Genomic DNA, 19,401 nt, shown 5'->3' with positions numbered 1-19,401 from the left:
CACATTTGACATACAGACCATCCCACAGCAGTCAGGTATATCTACTGCTGTTCTGCATCCTCCTCTAAGGCTACTGCTCCATCATCAGCTGTGCACCCGCCACATAACACCGTGACCTTGACCTCTGTGTCTGTCTCCTCCACTTAAATAAAGCTGCTCAGAGGCAAAGTCAGTTGTGGAAGGGATGCCTCTCTTTCTGCGTGACCCCCAATTCCTCTGGCAGATGCCCGCCACAGAAAGACCCTCAACATTTGAATGAACGAATCACCATTACTCACCACAAATTCATTTTTTTTTGAAGTGTGAACAGTGGTTGTTTCCATAAATCATCTCCATGCTAATAAAAGCAGAAATGATTTTTTCAAAGCCTCTCACTCTTCAAATGAGATCTCAGGTTTTTTAAGGAGAATTTTGCTTGTTGAGATTATCGGAGTTTCCACTGTGCGTGGAAGTCTTTTACCCCTGGAGTGGAATCCACTGTGATCTCAATAAGTTTCAGTGTTCCAAGCGGGTTGACTTCATAATTCGAGGAATAGAGGATGGTCCTGAGGGGACGTGCCTGGTGAAGGCGTGAGTGTGTGTGTGTGTGTGTGTGTGTGTGTGTGTGTGTGTGACGAATGGTGGGATGTCTTAATGAACCCACTCACTTGACAATTGTCTCCCCACAGGTGATGTGTCACCAATCAGTATGTCCCCCATCAGTCAATCTCAGTTTATTCCACTCGGGGAAATCCTCTGCTTGGCCATCTCGGCGATGAACTCTGCAAGAAAGCCTGTCACCCAAGAAGCGTTGATGGAACACCTGACGACATGTTTCCCAGGTAACGAGGAAGAGTGGCACTCTTTCCAAAGGGATGTGGGGCGTGGGCTCCAGGGCTTTAAAGGAACACTAAGGCAAAAAAAAAAATCTTCACTCAAACTGACCAGACCTTTCCTTCTATGACTTAAAATAATAGCAATAACAATGTCACTCCTTTAGGCACAGTACTTTTTATTTTATTCTTATTTATTTTTATTTTTTGATATCATACTTTTTAACTTGATGCTTAGGAGGAAAAAAATTGAGCCAACACCATAAGAAATTGGCAAAGATGACCAAGATGCTACTCATCCATTGCAGTTCAGTCTTCCTTAAATAGATAAACCTGGGGTTCATCAGAAACATCTGGAACATTTAGTCCCAAGAGTTCAACTACAGAAATCATGTCTAAAATAAATATGCCTTGCATGTTTGCGGTATGATCTGATGAGCCTTAATAAAATGTTCCTTCATGAATTGAGATTTCATTTTTAAAAGGAAAAAAAATTTGCTTTTTTTTCTTAACTATTACAAAACGAAGACAGTAGGGTATAGCTGCAGTGTGAATGGTTGTTGATGGTCCCAGTGGACCGAGTTGTTTGGAGTGGTATATACTACACATGCGTGCTCCATTTCAAGGGAGGTACCTCGTTATTCCCATCCAGTGTGGTGCCCCCTGCCAGGGAGGCCAAGTCTAATGTTACAAGAGAATTTCAAAATCCCGTTTCCTGTGAAATCTCTAAATTTCCTTAGGTACAGGCAGGGTTCTATGCGTGCACATTTTAACATGTATGAATAGATGGGCAGTGTGCCCCTTACTGGGCTGCCGGTTTGCCGCTTGCTGAATACTGTGCCCCTTTCTAGACTGCAATAGAAATCGCATTAAAAATAAACACGTGATTACTAGATGTTCATTCAGCTTTCAAAGAGACTTTAGTCGTCTAAGCTGTTGGCTGAATCAGCTTTTGCTGCAGAAATACTGGGTGATAAGCAACCAGACAGATAGAGATATGCAACAATAAGCGTTTACATGGGTCCTGTGTCTGAGGGTGCCCCAGGAGTAGGCTGGTCCTTAGAAAGGTGGCCCTGTTCTGCCTAGACTTCATGTCTTTGGGAAAAAAAAATCCTTGACCCTTTGGTCATATCTTATCCTCTAATATTGCATTGATGAAGCAGTCTTGACTGGGCCTGAGACCAAGGTAGAAAGTGTGTGTGAATGCAACACACACACACACACACACACACACACACACACACACACAAGGAAAGGATAGAAGAACCAACTCTATGAAGATTATTAACATGACCTACCATCCTCTGTCTCCATACATTTCCTTTGGCCTCAAAGAAACTATGCATTTCCTTCCCAGTACTTTGCCCTCTTCCCGTCCCCCTTTTTCTTTTCTTTTCTTTTTTCTTACATTTCCTGTTTGGTTATGGTTCTTTTTGTTTTTAGTTTTTCAAGACAAGGTTTTTTTCTGTGTAGCCCTGGCTGTCCTGGAACTCATATGGACCAGGCTGGCCTCGAACTCACAGAGATCCACCTGCCTCTGCCTTCTGAGTGCTGGGACTAAAGGCGTGCGCCACCATGCTCTCCCTCTCTTTTTTCAATTTCAGTGTTTTTATATTCTATATTGCTATTCAAAGACTAGAATTAACCTACACTTGCAACCTATAAATTATCCTAAATGGAATAACATTTACTGTCCCCGAGCATTCCTCACTGTGGTCCCCCTTTCTAGCTGCCAGGCACACCTCTCCCACTGTTAGTAAGAGACACAAATCCCCAGGTAAGAGGGAGCAATAATTTGGCAAACACCACTCTTCAGTACAGGACAGCCCTTCTCCCTGAAGTATACCTAGGCCACTGCTTCAGACATCCATCAGTCCAGCTGCTTTTAAAGTCTTCATATTGTTAGTTATCCACGAGAAGCCACGTGACTTTCTCAGAAGTGGTTCCGTGCCTCCCATAACGATAAAATAAGAAAGAACGCAGAGCTGGTATGCAATCATAAAATGCTAGTCGCTGCTGAGCAACAAACAGTATCACCAAGTTACAAGATCTTGTAGAAGAATGAATCGCTGACACTTTTGCCAGCTTTTATGGAAAAGAGGCACTAACGAAGCTTTTCCATCTGTGTGGTGCTGATGACAATTGGTCAGACCCAGAAATCTGCAAAACCACTGTACAGACTTTACACAAGGGTGGGCTTCACAAAGCATGCCCTACAGGCCTAGGAGCACCTGTCCTTGTGAATAAAGTTTTATTGGAGCACAGCCTTCCTGATGTCTCTGTATTAGCGTTGGCTCCTTGGACCTCATGGCAGAGTGGAGGAGTTGCCACGTAGGTCACATGACTCACAGGGCCTACAGTATTTACTAACTGGTTCTTCACAGAAAAGCATTGGCAACTCCTGGTCCCTGCAGGGTATGGAAATAATTACTTAAATTCTTCTTTAGTAACAGCTACTTTTCCCCCCCTTTAGTTTTGCTTTTGTTTTTTGGAGACACAGTCTCACTGGGGAGACCACCCTGGCCGTGAACTTTCTTGGACCATCCTGCCTCTACAGATGTACGCCATTATGCCTGACTTCATAGCTACAAACATATAAAAAGTATTTCATAAAAAAGGAGATTTCCTTGCCTTCCCTTCCTTCTTTCCTTTCTCCTCCTCTTTTTATTTGTTGCTTTCCATCAGCTATATCATAACAAAACGTCATTGAGAATTTAAAATTGTTTCACTTCTCCTTGAAAAGTCCATTTTCAATGACAGTACTGGAAGGTTTTTTAATACCTTCTTCGATCTAAAGGTTCACTTCCTTTTGTACTTTACTATTTGAAAAAGAGATTTTGAAGCCTAACAAAGTATTATTAAAATATTTGAATTCTTATATTTGATGCTTGTTTTATAAATAAAAAGGATAATTTCAAATGTGACCTCTTACGATTTTGGACATCTAAATTCCAAAGAATAAAGTCTTCTAGTAAAAATGTACCCTGAAACAAATGATAGCATGAATCTTTTTAATGTAAGTTGAACTTTGAAAATCAGCTCAACAAATTCTATGTACCAGTTTCCATTACAGAACTGCATGTGCATGTGTGCCTGGAGCAGTGTGTGTGTGAACTGTGTGTGTGTGTGCATGTATATATGTGTGTGTCTTGTAGACTCTGTGTGTGTGATGGGCTGTGGGGTGTGTGTATGTGTGTGTGTGTGTAGTGTGGGCTGTGTGTCCATGTAAACTGTGTGTGTGTGTGTATCTTGTGGACTCTGTGTGTGTGGTGGGATGAGGGGTGTGTGTGTGTGTGTGTAGTGTGGGCTGTGTGTGTGTGTCTTGTAGACTGTGTGGTGGGCTGTGGTGTATGTGTAGTGTGGGCTGTGTGTGTGAACTGTGTGTATGTGTATTGTGGACTCTGTGTATGTGATGGGCTGTGTGTGTGTATGGTGTGGGCTGTGTGTGTGTATGTGTATGGTATGGGCTGTGTATGATGTGTGTGGTATGTGTGCATGCACGTGTGTGTGTGTGCATGCACGTGTGTGTGTGTGTGTGTGTGTGTGTGTGTGTGTGTGTGTGTGGTGTGGTGTGAGAGATATGGCCTTGCCGGGTACTGAATCCAGGGCCTTGTGCATGCCAAGCAAGTCTCCTGCCATAGAACCACACCCTCAGCCTAAGAATATTTTTAAAGATCTTAAAATAATGCTTGTTTTTCATACTTCCAAAGAACTGCTCATCCATTCATCCAGATGAGTGCTCAGTTACACTGGGTTAATCCTTGTTAGAGTGGATCTTTCTGCAAGGAAGGCGGCTCACTTCAGATTTCAGGGATGTAGAGGACTGTGGGACCGCATGTAGAGTTGGAGCTGGCTTTCGCATTAGCTGCAGATCTGTGTTTCTATCTGACTACCCATTCAGTGTTCTTCATAAATAAAAAAAATATAATGAAGCCCATTAAACATTTCAATCTAACGCTGGGCATAAAATCATGTGCCTGTAGTCCCAGGTACTAATGAAGGTAATGGATAAAGATTGCTTGAGCCCACCAGTTCCAGGCTAGTCTGAACAATGTACACAGGTCCTATCTCAAAAGTGCCCTTAATCCAAACTGCTTAGCATAAAACACACATATGTGTGCTCTCTGTTCTGAGAATTAATCAGATTTGAAGGGTTAAAGCAAAATGTGGCTCCAAGAAGCACCATGTAGTTATGATGTATCTTTAAATACCTGCCTTTGCTTTGGAAGATGTAACGGCATGGAAAAGGGAAAGGTCTAGTTTTAGCTCGATTAGAATATGGAGCTTAGTTTTGTTCTTGGCAAATCCTGATTCATGATAAAGTACTGGTGTAGAATCTGGACATGGTGAAGTATGCAAGTGATCATCACTTTGTCAGGTTAACCCTCCAAGTGTGTGTCTGGTAAACCTTGGGGTTAGATAGATGACTAGAAATATCAGATACTATATTAGGACTTAATAGTAACCTAAATATCAATATTTACAGCTTTCAGTTGAACCAGAAAAGCCCAGGTAGACATGTGAAAATAGTTTGGATGGCAAGGGGAAACATGCTTGTGGTTTCTGTTTTCAAAGTAAATGCTATTTGTCGGGTGTAACTGAGAATCACAGGTATGCAGAGCACAGATTCTTTCTTGTTCCTTCATTTGGGAAGAGCTAGAGACATTTTTCTTAATGGTAATTAGCATATATGGTGTTATGTTCATGATTCTATATAAATCTATGAGTTTTCCAAGACCAGCAGTAATGATTGCTCTTAATGCAATTCATGGGCTAGAGGGGTGGCTTGGAGGTTAAGAATGCTCATTGCTCTTCTCAAAGACCCAAGTTAGGTCCTCAGCACACATGTCGGGCTACTCACAATCACCTGGTACTCTAGTCCCAGAGGATCCAAGCCCTCTTCTGGCCTGTGCAGGTACCCACACATATTTGGTGTATACACACATACACACACACACACACACACACACACACACACACACTTAAGAGGAAATAAAAAGAAGTATAACTTACCTTCTTTAAGTAACAGTCAAGGTGAATTAATCAATCATAAGATTTTTTTTTTTTCATTTTAGAAAGGGTTTCTTTATATAGTCCAGCCTGATCAGAAACTACTGTGTAGCCCAGGCTGGCCCCGAACTCATCTCAATCCTCCTGATGAGTTCTGAGGTTACAGGCATGAGCCATTACTCCCTGCTAGCTGTGGAGTTTTACAAATGGAACTTACCATATAAGATATGTACGTTTGTTATTTGAGCATTGTGCCCACAATGTCGTCATCTGTGAGCACAGTGTGGCCATGTGTGCTCATCTTAGGAATCTCATTCTGAATGGGGTTTTCTGCTGTTCGACAGTAACCTCTGGTTCTTAGTAGGATGTAAAAAACTCTTTCAAGTTGCTTACCTCACATGTAGCTATTTTTTCTTTGGTGATGGCACCCAAGAATTGCATGGTTTGGAGTAATATCACGAATTCCATTAAAAAGCGTTTCTATTTCGTACAAATATCACAGAATTTAAAAACAAACTTTATCATACCAGTCTTCAAATCATTCGTTAAAAAAATCAGGGTACATTCATCAGAAGTGGAGCATTAAATTAAAGTATGCAACTAAAGAATTAACTGCATGTAGTCATATGCTGTGTGTGATCCTCAGCACCTTGCTGAGGACGCCCTCCAAAGATGTGGATGCTGTATGCTACTCACAAGCTTCCTCCCGCCCGAGAATACCAGACTAGCTCTAATGTGTTAGACCCCACTTTCATTGTTTGGCAGGATCAAGGGCACACAGACTTTTGGGCTCACCCAGCTGTTTCTAGTTCATTTGAAGGTAGTCTGGGCTTCCGTAGCTCCCAACCCAAGGTTGAGACTGCTAATGGCTAGTGTTTGTTGAGTACTTGCTCTCTGGCACACACTCTTATGCATGCTCCAAACTCGTGTACACTCCCATTTGCTCTCTGAGACTGGTTGTCTCAGAGGTTAGGTTGCCAGATGCTGTAATGATACCACTGGCTGGGACTGCTGCAACAGTCCAGGGAAGTCAGCAAACGTGTAGTATTGTACAGTTCTGGAAACCGGAAGTCCTAAGTCAATATGCCGGCAGGGCTGTCTGTTCCCTTCCGAAGACTGTGAGGGAAGACTCTGTCCCAAGCATCTCTCCTTGACTTGTGGATGGCCATCTTTGACCTGTGTCTTTTCACATTATCTTCTGTCTATGCCTCTCTCTGTGTCATTTTCCTCTTTTCAGAAGGACATTACTCCTAATGGATTATGACCCACTCTAATGACCCCATTTTAACTTGGCTATTCCTGCAAAGACCCTAGCTCCAAACAAAGGTCAGTTGGAGGGGAAGGGACTACTGGGGGAGTGAGCATTTTAAGGTGTGAATTTGGTGAGACGGCATTAACTTCTTATTATAATTAAAACTTGTAAAAAGAAAAGATTTATTTAGGTTCATAGTTGTAAAGGTTTCAGCCTGTAGTTAGATGGGTCCATGACTTTTAGGTCAATGGTGAGTCTACTTTCTGTGGTAAGATCACAGCCCAGGAGCAAAAGAGAGAGGAAGCCCCCTTCAAGGGCTCCATTGACCTAAAGACTGCCCCCCCCCCAATTTCACCTCCTAAAAGTACCACCAACTCCCAATAGCAACAAGCCAAGGGCCAAGCTTTTAACGCATGAGTTTTAGGGAACATTCTAGATCTAAACTACAATAGGGAATGAGGTGGGCAAAGAATGAACAATTCAACCAACAACTCTATTGTCAAAGATAGAGTGGGGCTTCCAATCTAACAGTCTGGCCTTGTAATCCAAGCTTTCATTCTCCATATTGTACTGCTTTGACTGTGACATGTGGAAATGCCATTTTTGTGGGTCGAATATTGGCAGTATTTATATGATTTGATTTGGTCTGTTTCTGAATTATACCATTCAGATCAGTTCTGTAAACATCACTACCCTTGATATGCCTGACACTGACAAATGGGGGCTCCCCAAGACATGAAATGTCTGTCCTTGTTGTCCTTGTTCAACTCATGTTTAGGCAGTCATAGTGGTGAGACTTTATGGGTGTAGCTACAGGTAACTAAGGAATGCTGAGAATGGGAGAGATTATGTCTTCCAGGGAAGAGCACCCGACTGTTTACCCAAGACCAAATGTCAACCCTGAAAACATACGTGTGAGTAACATTATACAAACTGAGTGGCTTACATGAAGTGTATGCAGATGCATCTACATACATTCATATAACAACTATTAATGAAAACAGAAGCCATGAACTTGGAAAAGAGCAAAGCATGCTATACAGAAGGGCTTGGGGGGGCAGAAAGGACAGGGAGAATGATGTTATTATATTATAACCTCAACGTTAAAAGAAGTTTAAAAAAGGACTAGTCCAATCTAGTTACCCTTGTATAAAATGTATAAAAATTAACTTTAAATAAACAGTCTTTAAAAAATGAGTGTATAATAAGGTAATTACACACACAATATATGTGTGTAGTATTCTCTGATATCAAGGTAGCTCTTCCCTGGTGATCTTATTGAAAAACTTATTTTCCATGAATTTGTGTCATGTAAATTTAAGTTTCATAGGAAACTTTTCATCTTCCTGTCCCTTACCAAATAGTCTTTCTTTCCCGGTGTTCAAGAAAGACTCTGTAGCAGTAACAATCTAACTCCGTGTGACTTCCATCTCTCTCTTGCAGCAACTTTTCTGATATGATGTAAGGCATGGAACCCAAACAAGGTCTCACACATGCCGGGCCAAGAGTCCCAACACCCTCCTCCATGCCCAGTCCTAGCCCTGTTTTAACACCTTTTCACTCTCTAGGTGGGAACCTGCATCATAGGAGTCATCAGAGAAAACTGGGATTCACACTACGCATAATAAACACCTCTGAAGCCTCCTTGCATGCCATGGGGTGACACTTCAAATTTGGCAATGTTAATAGGACTCTGAAAATCAGGGGTGCACAGCCTGTCCCTTCTTCTCTCACAAACATCTCTGTTTCTCTCTTAGGTGTTCCAACCCCAAGCCAAGAAATTCTAAGGCATACCCTAAACACACTGGTCCGGGAGAGGAAAATCTACCCGACTCCAGATGGCTATTTCATTGTGACCCCACAGACTTACTTCATCACTCCTTCCCTCATAAGAACTAACAGTAAGTGGTACCACTTGGACGAGAGGGTACCTGACAGGTCTCAGTGTACCTCTCCACAACCCGGAACCATAACGCCCTCTGCCTCAGGCTGCGTCAGGGAAAGGACATTACCCAGAAAGCACTGCGACTCTTGCCACTGCTGCCGAGAAGACGTGCACAGCATGCATGCCTCCACTCTGCAGAGGAAGCCCGCCAAGGACTGCAAAGACCCCTACTGCCCTCCGCCGCCGCTCTGCCAGGTGCCACCCACTGAAAAAAGCAAAAGCACTATCAATTTCTCTTACAAGACCGAAACCCTCTCAAAACCGAAAGACGGTGAGAAGCAGTCCAAAAAGTTCGGCCTCAAGTTGTTCCGGCTGAGCTTTAAGAAAGACAAGACCAAACAGCTGGCCAATTTCTCTGCCCAGTTTCCTCCCGAGGAGTGGCCCCTCCGGGACGAGGACACGCCGACCACCATCCCCCGGGAGGTGGAGATGGAGATCATCCGGCGCATCAACCCGGACTTGACGGTGGAAAACGTCATGAGGCACACAGCACTGATGAAGAAACTTGAAGAAGAGAAGGCTCACCGGAGCAAAGCCGGGTCCTCGGCCCACCACAGCGGAAGGAGTAAAAAGAGCCGGACTCACCGCAAGTCCCACGGGAAGTCTCGGTCCCACAGCAAGACTCGAGTGTCAAAAGGAGATCCTTCCGATGGCTCACATCTGGATATCCCAGGGGAGAGGGAGTATGAATTCTGCGACCCTCTAACCAGGGCCCCCAGGGAGGGCTGCTTCATCATCGAACACAAAGGCGACAACTTCATCATGCACAGCAACACAAACGTGATCGAGTCCCATTTCCCCATGACGCCGGAATGGGATGTGTCTGGCGAACTGGCCAAAAGGAGAACGGAGATGCCCTTCCCTGAACCTTCCAGGGGCAGCTCCCACTCCAAAGTGCACCGAAGCCACAGCCATACCCAGGACCGGAGGTCCAGGAACGAGAGATCCAACAAGGCCAAGGAGAGATCCAGGTCGATGGATAACTCCAAAGGCCCCCTGGGCGCGTCTTCTCTCGGGACTCCGGAAGACCTGGCCGAAGGATGCAGCCAAGATGACCAGACCCCCAGCCAATCCTACATTGACGACAGTACTTTAAGGCCGGCGCCGACTATTGGTCATCAGAGGGCTCACATTTCCCCTGCCAGCTATAAAGAGGTGTGCATTCCAGAAATAGTTGGTGGCAGCAAGGAGCCTTCCAGTACATGTAGCCTTTTGGAGCCAGGCAAACCCCCTGAGAGTATGCCATCCTACGGGGAACTCAACCCCTGCCCGGCAAAAACAGCTGTGGATGACTATTTTCAGTGCAACACCTCCAGCGAGACTGTGCTCACAGCACCGTCTCCTTTGGGGAAGAATAAAGAGGACCATGACACTTTGACCCTGGTGGAGGGGGTAAAAAAGCTGTCTCCATCTGAGAGGCAAACCCCTCATTCTTCCAGGGAGCCTGTTGGGCACAAGGAGGAGTCACCAAAAGGGCCAGGTGGGGGCCCTGCTACCTCTGGTGGTGTGGCAGAGGGGATGGCCAATGGCCGCCTGGTCCAACATCATAGCGCAGAACCCAGCAGCCTGGACAAAAGGAAAGAAATATTCAGCAAGGACACACTGTTCAAACCTCTACACAGCACCTTGTCTGTAAACAGCTACCACAAATCCAGCTTGTCCCTCCTCAAATCTCACCCGAAGTCACCTGCCGACACACTGCCAGGCCGATGCGACAAACTGGAACCTTCCCTTGGGACGTCTGTGGCCCAAGCCATGCCTACGTGCCAGCGCCAACAGGAGACTGGAGGGAACCAGGAGGCCTCTTTTGACTATTACAATGTCTCTGATGATGATGACTCCGAGGAAGGGGCCAACAAAAACACAGAGGAGGAGAAAAACAGAGATGATGTGGGCACCATGCAGTGGCTTCTTGAGAGAGAGAAGGAGAGGGACTTGCAGAGGAAGTTTGAGAAGAACCTCACCCTCCTCACCCCAAAAGAAACTGATAGCAGCAGCAACCAGAGAGCCACCCATTCAGCCCGCCTGGACAGTATGGACAGCAGCAGCATCACAGTGGACAGTGGATTCAACTCCCCACGGTAGGGAGAGATGTCCCTCAGTATACGCATACACCTGCCAGGGCCCGGGGCTTTATGCAGATAGCCGACCTCAGTCTCAGATTGTGAATGAGGGCTGTGAGTTGTGTGACTTGTGTTGTTAACAGGCTGTTTCTAACTTCTCTTTCAGGAATTGAAAAAAAAATGTTTCTGCAGCTGTAGAGATCACCAATCTGGACTGGTGGGTTGGTTCCTTCCCTAAGCCTTGCTTCAGTCTAGCCTGATTAAGACCAACACTCCCAGTGTTTTTTTCTCATTTGTATTGCCAACCAGGAGGAGGGAATTTTTTTAAGTCCTTCAAAAAAAAAAAAAGTAACTTTTTGAGTACAATGAATACGGTCAGTGGGAAGAAAGGGGCGGGCAGTAACTGGTACCAGGATAATGACCCCTCCAGTGAGAATATAGTAGTGGGCTTTACAGTCTTTCCAGAGGATCTGAAAGCTTGATACCACTCTAAATCCTATGCTGTGTGTGGTCTGTTCTACTGGCTCAGATGGCTTCCTCTTCCACCTGTGTGTGGGTGGAGACATGGAGGCTTGCTCCCTTCACAAAAGTGAGGGGCACCTATACTCCGTGAGAGCAAAACCATTGCCCACACTTTCATTTTCCCAGCTGTCGAATTGATGGTGTCTGTTTGGACATTGTCGTTTTGTAGCCTTGATAGTTCAGCAGTGTTGACAGTTCAGAGTGATTAAACCTTGATGGTCCTCTCCAACGCACCAAGGTTGTTTAGGGGTGACAAATACAAACCCAGGGACGCCACACTTCCTGTTTTTCTCCATAACTCTTTCTTCTCCTTAAACAGCAACTTGGAACCTAAATCTTGCTTCTAAATTCTACTCCAGATTGGTGATTCTAAGATGCAGAAATGATCCTGAGATGTACATTCCTCGTTGTCTCCGATTCCCAAGATCTCATAGTATTTACAATCACAATAAGTACCCACATAGGGACTTCAGATCTTCATTTATGTGTTAAGAGTTGTAGTTAATTCCATTGCAATCATTTCACCCTATTTCTGGGTAACTTGGGGACACATCATTCCAAAGTCAGACTTGGGGATTATAACCAATTTTATTCCATAGTTAGGCATTTACTATTTCTTAAAGGACCAGCTCTTGACTTATTATTGTAGCTATTTTGATCATATAACCCTTTTTTCCCAAGTTAACACATAAATGGAAGTTCTAATGTCTAACAGACATCAATCAGAGTTGGCACTCTGGCAAAGTGCATGGGAATCTAGGAGCCTGGGTCTCTTTGTGGGCATTAAGGATGTTCAAGAAACCCCAGAGAGCGGTGGCCCTGATCTTTTTAAAGAAACTGTTTTGCTAATTTTTTTTCCTCCCAAATCAGATTTTATTTTCCAATTAGTTTTCTCTGTCCTTATCTATTTATTTTCCTGTTCTATACTTTTCCCGCTCTTGGAAATCCTAGCAATAAGAACCAGATAATTGGAGGTCTGTGGTAAAAGTTCAAAGACATTGCTTATAGAAAAGATGGTTTCCTTGCTTGTATTTTATGCTCATTATTTCTTATCACGTAGATTCCTCTGCCTAATGCTTTTCTTATTATACTTTCAAGCCCTTCCCATTGCCCCCTCAGCACCTGGACTTCAGCAGTAAATGGTGACATTCCCCAGACTGTTGTCAAGGAGATGTTGGGAGTGAGTGGGTTCTAACCCAAAGCCCTGCATAATATTGAAAACTTTGGTTTGTGTGGGGGTAAAAAGAAGTATCCATGAGATAGCTGAACCACTATCTCCAAAGAATATATTATCTTGACACTGGGCTGTGTAACATAGTAGAGTTACTTGTAGAAGTTTATTTTCATTTTTAAATTGTCAAAGCTGCAGCAAATGTTCATTCTAAAGAGAGAGAGAACCTTTTCCCACCGGCCATAGGTCTGTCTATTAACACTTGACTGAATCTCCTTTTTGGAAACATGTAGATCTCCCAAACTTTTCAGGCAGGAAACCCATTCGAGAATTCCCGATTTTACTGCTGGATAAAGATCCTTTGGTTAGAGGCGTGGTGACAGACTTGCTTTCTATATACTTTAGTAGGTTCACCAAGCTGCCTTTCTGTGCATGAGAGAGAACAAAAGAGAATATCGGACTTCCAGAGTTTTCAACTTGAGTGGCATTCCAGTGAACTAACACTATCATGCAGATGTTGTTCCATTGCTGAGTAGGCTGTTTATGGGAACCTTCCCTCAAAACAGTTCATTAAGCAATTATGATTCTGCCAAGACAAATGATTTTTCTCTACATTGGAAGGTTTTAGTGCTTACCTGGACATCATGTTTAGCCATGTTTTCAGTCCCATTTGTTGGAACTAAAGAATATTAAAAAAACAAACAAACAAACAAAAACACCCACAAAGGATAGAAACTTGAACTGTGCTGTGAGAAGTCTTATTGAAACTGAAAAATGTTGAAGTGAAAAGGTCACTGTTTCAGATGTGAGACCTCAAACTGGCTGAGCAAACATCTACACAACTTTGAGAGAGACTATGTGCTACCCTGGGCCTGTGCTCTTCTGGAAAGCTATGTACTGGAGAGAGGATGGAGAGCAGAAGCACTTAGTGAATCTCTCCACCTAGGAAGTCCTAAATAGCTCTCTCTCTCTCTCCTTTTTTTTTTGAGACATGGTCTCTCTACATAGTTCTGACTGTCCTGGAACTCACTATGTAGACCAGGCTGGCCTCGAACTCACAGAGATCCACCTGCCTCTGCCTCCCGAGTGCTGGGATTAAAGGTGTGCACCAGCACTCCTGCCTAAGTAGCTCATTTCAAAGGTTGTGTTCCATTTGCTTTCTTTTCAAAATTAAATATGAGGAGAATTTCCTACTAAAAAGCCATCTCTGTTATTAGTATATCCTGATCCCTCCCTATGACTGTCATAAACTCTGCTCATGATTACAACCAGAATGAAATATATTCTTTGCAGAAACTGGAATACTGTGCATATTTATCCCTGTGAATGCATTAGACATAGCTCAAAGGAGGTCAAAGGTGTATTCCAAAGACATGTCTTAACTAATGGGTCATGTTAGAGTGCTTTATGTTTCTAGTTCCAAGTACTACACTATATGTAATACAGCAAAAAATGTTAAATTGATTCCTCAACAGCTATTTTAAAAATAGGTTCTTTGGGCCTTACAATTCATTTTCCATAGAAAAATGTCATTGGCGATAGTTAGATTCCCTAGCTGATCTACAGTAGTTATTTAACTGAGTCTACAATAGATGTAGAAATAGCACTGTCCTAACATCAGTGTTTATTTCTTGTTCACAGTCACTCTGTAAGTAGGTAAATCACAATACAATTCTCTCCACCATATTCATGAGGAAGTTAGATGCTGTTAAAAGTTATTATCATGTGCCAGATAGCTCAGTGTATAAAAGACACTTACCACCAAGCCTGACATCTCAGGTTGATCCTCAGGATCATACTAGAGAAGACCAGAAATGACTCCCACAAATTATCCTCTGACGTTTGCACACATAGCACCCCCCCCACCCCCCGCACACACACATCATTTTTTAAAAGTTACTGCCATGATTGGAAGCGCAGTGAATGGAATGTGCCATAAAATCTTTGGGATTCACCGTGTTCTTTGCCCTTCACTCTCCTCTGACCCCACACCTCAATGACGGCTCTGGAAAACTGATGGGTTTTCTGGGGAAAGAGGTCAGGCAGGTAAGTAGGTAAGTGGGGTGTTTTCTATCCTTAGTGGCATTTTGGAGTATTCTTTAGATGTGCCCATCTAACCAGAAGCTTGGTGGGAAAACTTGGCTTACCCCTTAAAGTGCATTAATCCTCTATAATCAGAAAGAGTACTGGGGTTTTTGTTATTGTTGCTTGCTTGTTTGTTTGTTTGTTTGTTTGATAGTCAATGAATATACTGCCTTTTAAACCTTTAGTTCTTGGCTTCCTAATGATGAAGACTCAAGTTGCTAAGGAATCAGAGTTAGATACCCTGTTGGAATTGGCTGCTAAGGGAGGAGATGGCGTCTTGGCTGTGGTTGTTGACGTGATAGCCAGGTTTGGCTTAGACTCGGGATATAGAGACCAACTGAACTTTGAATCTACCCAGTGGGGTAGGTGTTCTGGGAATGATTCTGGTTGCTCTGCTCTGTGTAAGTGGGTCAATTTCTGAGAGTCACTTTGGGGACTTGGAATATGGGGCCTTTTCCCTCCCTCTCAGTCTGCTGAGGGATCTTATTTCTACTGCTGTCCTGCACTTTCCAAACACGAATGTTTTAAAATCTCCTTTAGCGGCGACATAGATTCAAGCCTTTCCGACTTGGAAAACGTAAACAGAAGTAATGAAGTTTTAAAGTCACCTCATCCTTAAGGAATGAAAATATTTCTACCAAGGGGAGACAGGAATGAACTGCAGCTTCACAGATGAGTGGTGGTGGGGGGGAATCTTCTTTATCTGACCATATATTGTATTTTAACTGAAGTGTTCAGATAGAGACAGAGGTGTCAAGTATTTACAAATAATTTCATTCCCATTTGTGTGGCGAAGTCAGCTAGTGGTGTGCTTGACGTCCATCCACCACCCCATTAACATCTAATCAAAAGCAACAAAAAGAATGGAACCTTTCGGTACAGTTCTGGAGTTTATTCGAGAACCATGATGTCTGTGAATTCTCGACCTTTGACGAAACCATCACACAGGTATGAGTACTCATTGTTAAAGCCAGTGTGATGGTCATCTGTCACATTACATTTTGAAGTCATTTTCTGGAAAGGAAAGAGTAGGGGAAGCCATACATCTGGTAGTCAGAAACCCTTGACTGGGCGAGCTGCAGTTCATGTCTCGTGTGATTCCCAGAGCCCGGGCTGGAAGAGCACGTGCAGATTATCAGTGGAGATGCGTACTGATAGGAAGGACATCGTGAACCAACAGAGGAAATCCGTTAGCTCCGTCATTTGCTCTTCCTCCTGGGCTCAATATATAATTGTTTATGTTCAAAGCAAAACCAAAACCAACCCTTTTTACTCTTTCAGCACTCGGGAGAGCCTGGCTTCCAACACATCAAGCATTGTTGAAAGCAACCGCCGTCAGAATCCCGCTTTGAGTCCGGCCCACGGCGGAGCTGGTCCAACCTTCAACTTCCGTGCAAGTACAGATCCCCCGACCAACGAAGCTGAGAAATTACAGAAACCTTCCAACTGCTTGCAAGCTTCTGTTACTAGTGTATGATTGTCCTTCTGCCTCAGATCTTCTGTCTCGTTCGATGCAGCAACGTTTACGACAATTGGGACTGATGTTTACATCTCTGCAAAGACAAACATCTCAAGCACAGCTTGAGGGGTCACTTGAGCTGTGCCGCTAAAGTAGGCTAGGGCAAAAACAAAAAAACCAAAAAATCTTTATTTCAGAGTATTGCTTTTCACATTTACGGCTCTGTAGCAACCGAATAGCAGTAGGGGAGATATGTATACTTCTGCTTCACTAACTATATCTGAGCACACATAGGCAAGTCTAAACACTGTAAGTGGAACATGCATTTTTCAATGTCATGCAGTTGCCAATTCCATTTTGAAATGCCACAGATGTGTGTTGCTCCCAGCCTGTGGGGAATGGGGCCAGGGAATGAATCCTTGACAACGCTCCCCCCACCCCACCCCTAAAAAAAAAGCCAAGTCACAACAAAATGTAAATGTAAGGGTGTCCATCGTGAGAGAAATCAATGCCAAACTGAGCAGAAGGGACCCCAGCCCTTTGTGTGTGAGTCCTTTCAAAACCAGTCATTTTTCACTGTGAGTCTTCATGACGCTCCTGCAGGAGCCTATGGAAGTGTGTCAGAGAGGGTTCTGATGGGAGTCCTTAGAGTGTTTGTTTTCAGGATTCTGTTTTCCGGTGCACTCCATGCTTGTCTTGAGTTGTTTAGCCTTCCATAATCACAAACAGGAATATTGGCCTTTGAAGTCGACAAAGGAAGGGAAATCCGGTCTCGCTGGGGCACAGCACTGAGTGATGGAGAAGGTTGTGTGGACTTTGGGGAGGGATGAATCGGATATTGAGAAAAGATACTCCCTCCTTGTGACACTTAGGTCGAGCTATCTTACTATAATAGATGCAGTGATTAGTTTGTTTGGAAGCAAAATGTTCTTTATGATACAAATGAAGAATATGGCCTGAGGGTGTTATTCTTTCTAATGGAAGGGACATAAATCTATTTTATGTAGTTTTAAATAGAATGCCTAAATTAGGCTGTGGGAGATAATTTTTAGTGGTTGTAGGAAAGAGCAAATTTAGGGAGAGTTGAACATCAGGCCTTTTATTCCTGGGAAGATATCTATAGAGAAAATCTTTAAAGTAATTTTTGATTAGAAATGTACATGGGCCCATATAATAAACAGCAGAGTGTCCTCATTCTGCTTGTATGGTATAAACTTAATTTGTACTCCCCTAAAATTTATCAGAATAACAATTATGCATACATGAACTATGCCAGAGTAATGTTTACAGATACTTTGTAACAATTTCGGGAGGCGTGTTTTAGGTGGATTGTGTGGTCACTCACTCAGCATCTTTTAAAATGATTTCTTCACACTCTGCTTTGGTTTACAATGCCACGCTCAGTATCAAAAGGCTCCACAGCAGGGGGACCACTAACCAACACACTTCAGTCATACAGGAAAGACACATTTCAAAAGAAGAATATACAGACGAAGATGTATACCATAGGATTCCTACATCTGTAGGTCCTGGAAAACTGTCTGCACAAAGGTTACCTCTGATCCCAGTATACAGTCTGACATGAAGTTACATTCAGTTTAGTGTCAGATGCTTTTTGGAGTCATAGATCATAAGAGAATTCATAAATAACTTAAAATCAATATAAAATATTTTCACCCAAGATTTCAGTGATGAGCATAAATTTGTGAGGGACTTTCTTTTTCTGTGTTAGGGTTAATCACTAGGAACACGTTTCAGGAAGCACAGTCATATGATGTGGCTGGAAATGTGTATGCTTTCACATTTCGCCTGCTGTTTGGAAGTTGCATTGGGTCAAACGAGGCTCCTCAACTTTAGTTACTTTTGTGTGCTTATTGTAGTGACACTTAAGCACAGTTCTCAGTGTGCTGCTACATCATTGAAATACTTAAGCCAAATGGGTTTGAATCTTATACATTATTTCCTCGCAGGCATGCCTCAGTTACTCAAAAACATTTTATCTCGTTACTTAACTATGTCCGGAAAGAGCAGCCACGTATCTGGTATGCTACATAGTCCGTTTGCTCGAGGAGCTGTATACCATACGATTCCTGGATCTGGTCTGTCTAATTTTTTTCTAAAAACCTGCTCTCAAATTTTTGGCATACTCAGTTCATTAATAATAGGACCATTAAAACAATACATTAGTCTCTGATAGACCCTCTGAACATAGCCGTTGAAGGAACCTAGTGCTGTGTGAGCAGGAAAGGACATAATTATGTTTAAGAGAAGCTTTGAAACATGCGTTTTTGATAGTTCACAAGAAATAGGTTTACAGAAGACCTTATTCAAATAAAATGTGTACGCTATTTGCCTAATCACTATGGGGTACATGATTAAGAAAGAACCAAACAAAAGAATCTCCCTTAGGCCAGCAGCCATTAGCACAGAATGATGGACTTCAAGGATGATATACCATATAAACAGGTAGTTTGTGGAGAAACACTCTTGTCTGAATCTAATCTGGATTCTTGAACGGAGGGACATTGGTGGTGGGGAGCACATGATAGGTATGACAAGTCCAATGTGTCTAAGATGATCTCATCCAGATGGTGAGACTCTTGATGCCCACAGCCTTGAGGCCCTACCCAGACTTTGCCAATACTCTTCTCCACTGGAACCACAGCTTTGTGTTACATGACTGCATGTCTAGTCTTAGTGTTTCTCAATGGAAAGGTTTACAAAACTGAATCTGGTTGAATCTCCGTGAGGCATTCAACTCTAAAGGGTCAACACATCTGTCGGCATTTTGCACACATATATGTATTATTATGATACAGCATATTATTTTATGGTAATTTTTATTTTTACATATAACTACCTCCATGAATTTGATGAAATGGCAGCAGTGTGTTCAAGTGTGTTCTTCAGAAAAGCAATGTTGAAAACATGCTTCAGCAGTAGGCCATGGCATTCTGTGTGTGTCGGTGACTTGTCCATTGGAATCATGACTTTCTCCCTGCCCCAGTTTTTCATTCACAACATTCTTTGGCTTTCAATTGTAAACCAGTAGTCTTCTTTCTCTCTCCTTTCTCCCCCATGA

The 19,401-nt window shown here is 43.1% G+C and overlaps 1 protein-coding gene across 1 annotated transcript; it reads left to right on the top strand.

Annotated features, from left to right (window-relative positions):
- The first annotated feature begins 580 nt into the window (after window positions 1-580).
- Stox2 (storkhead box 2) lies at window positions 581-16,722 on the top strand. The gene is made up of 3 exons (XM_059244889.1): window positions 581-821; window positions 8,832-11,100; window positions 16,142-16,722. Exons 1-3 carry the CDS (start codon window positions 689-691, stop codon window positions 16,335-16,337), a joined length of 2,598 nt encoding a protein of 865 aa, XP_059100872.1. The 5' UTR covers window positions 581-688; the 3' UTR covers window positions 16,338-16,722.
- The last annotated feature ends 2,679 nt before the right edge of the window (window positions 16,723-19,401 follow it).

Source organism: Peromyscus eremicus, chromosome 17, assembly GCF_949786415.1.
Source record: "Peromyscus eremicus chromosome 17, PerEre_H2_v1, whole genome shotgun sequence".
NCBI classification, from domain to species: Eukaryota; Metazoa; Chordata; class Mammalia; order Rodentia; family Cricetidae; genus Peromyscus; species Peromyscus eremicus.
Note: the sequence above shows the minus strand (reverse complement) of the source record. Positions and strands in the feature narration are given on the sequence as shown.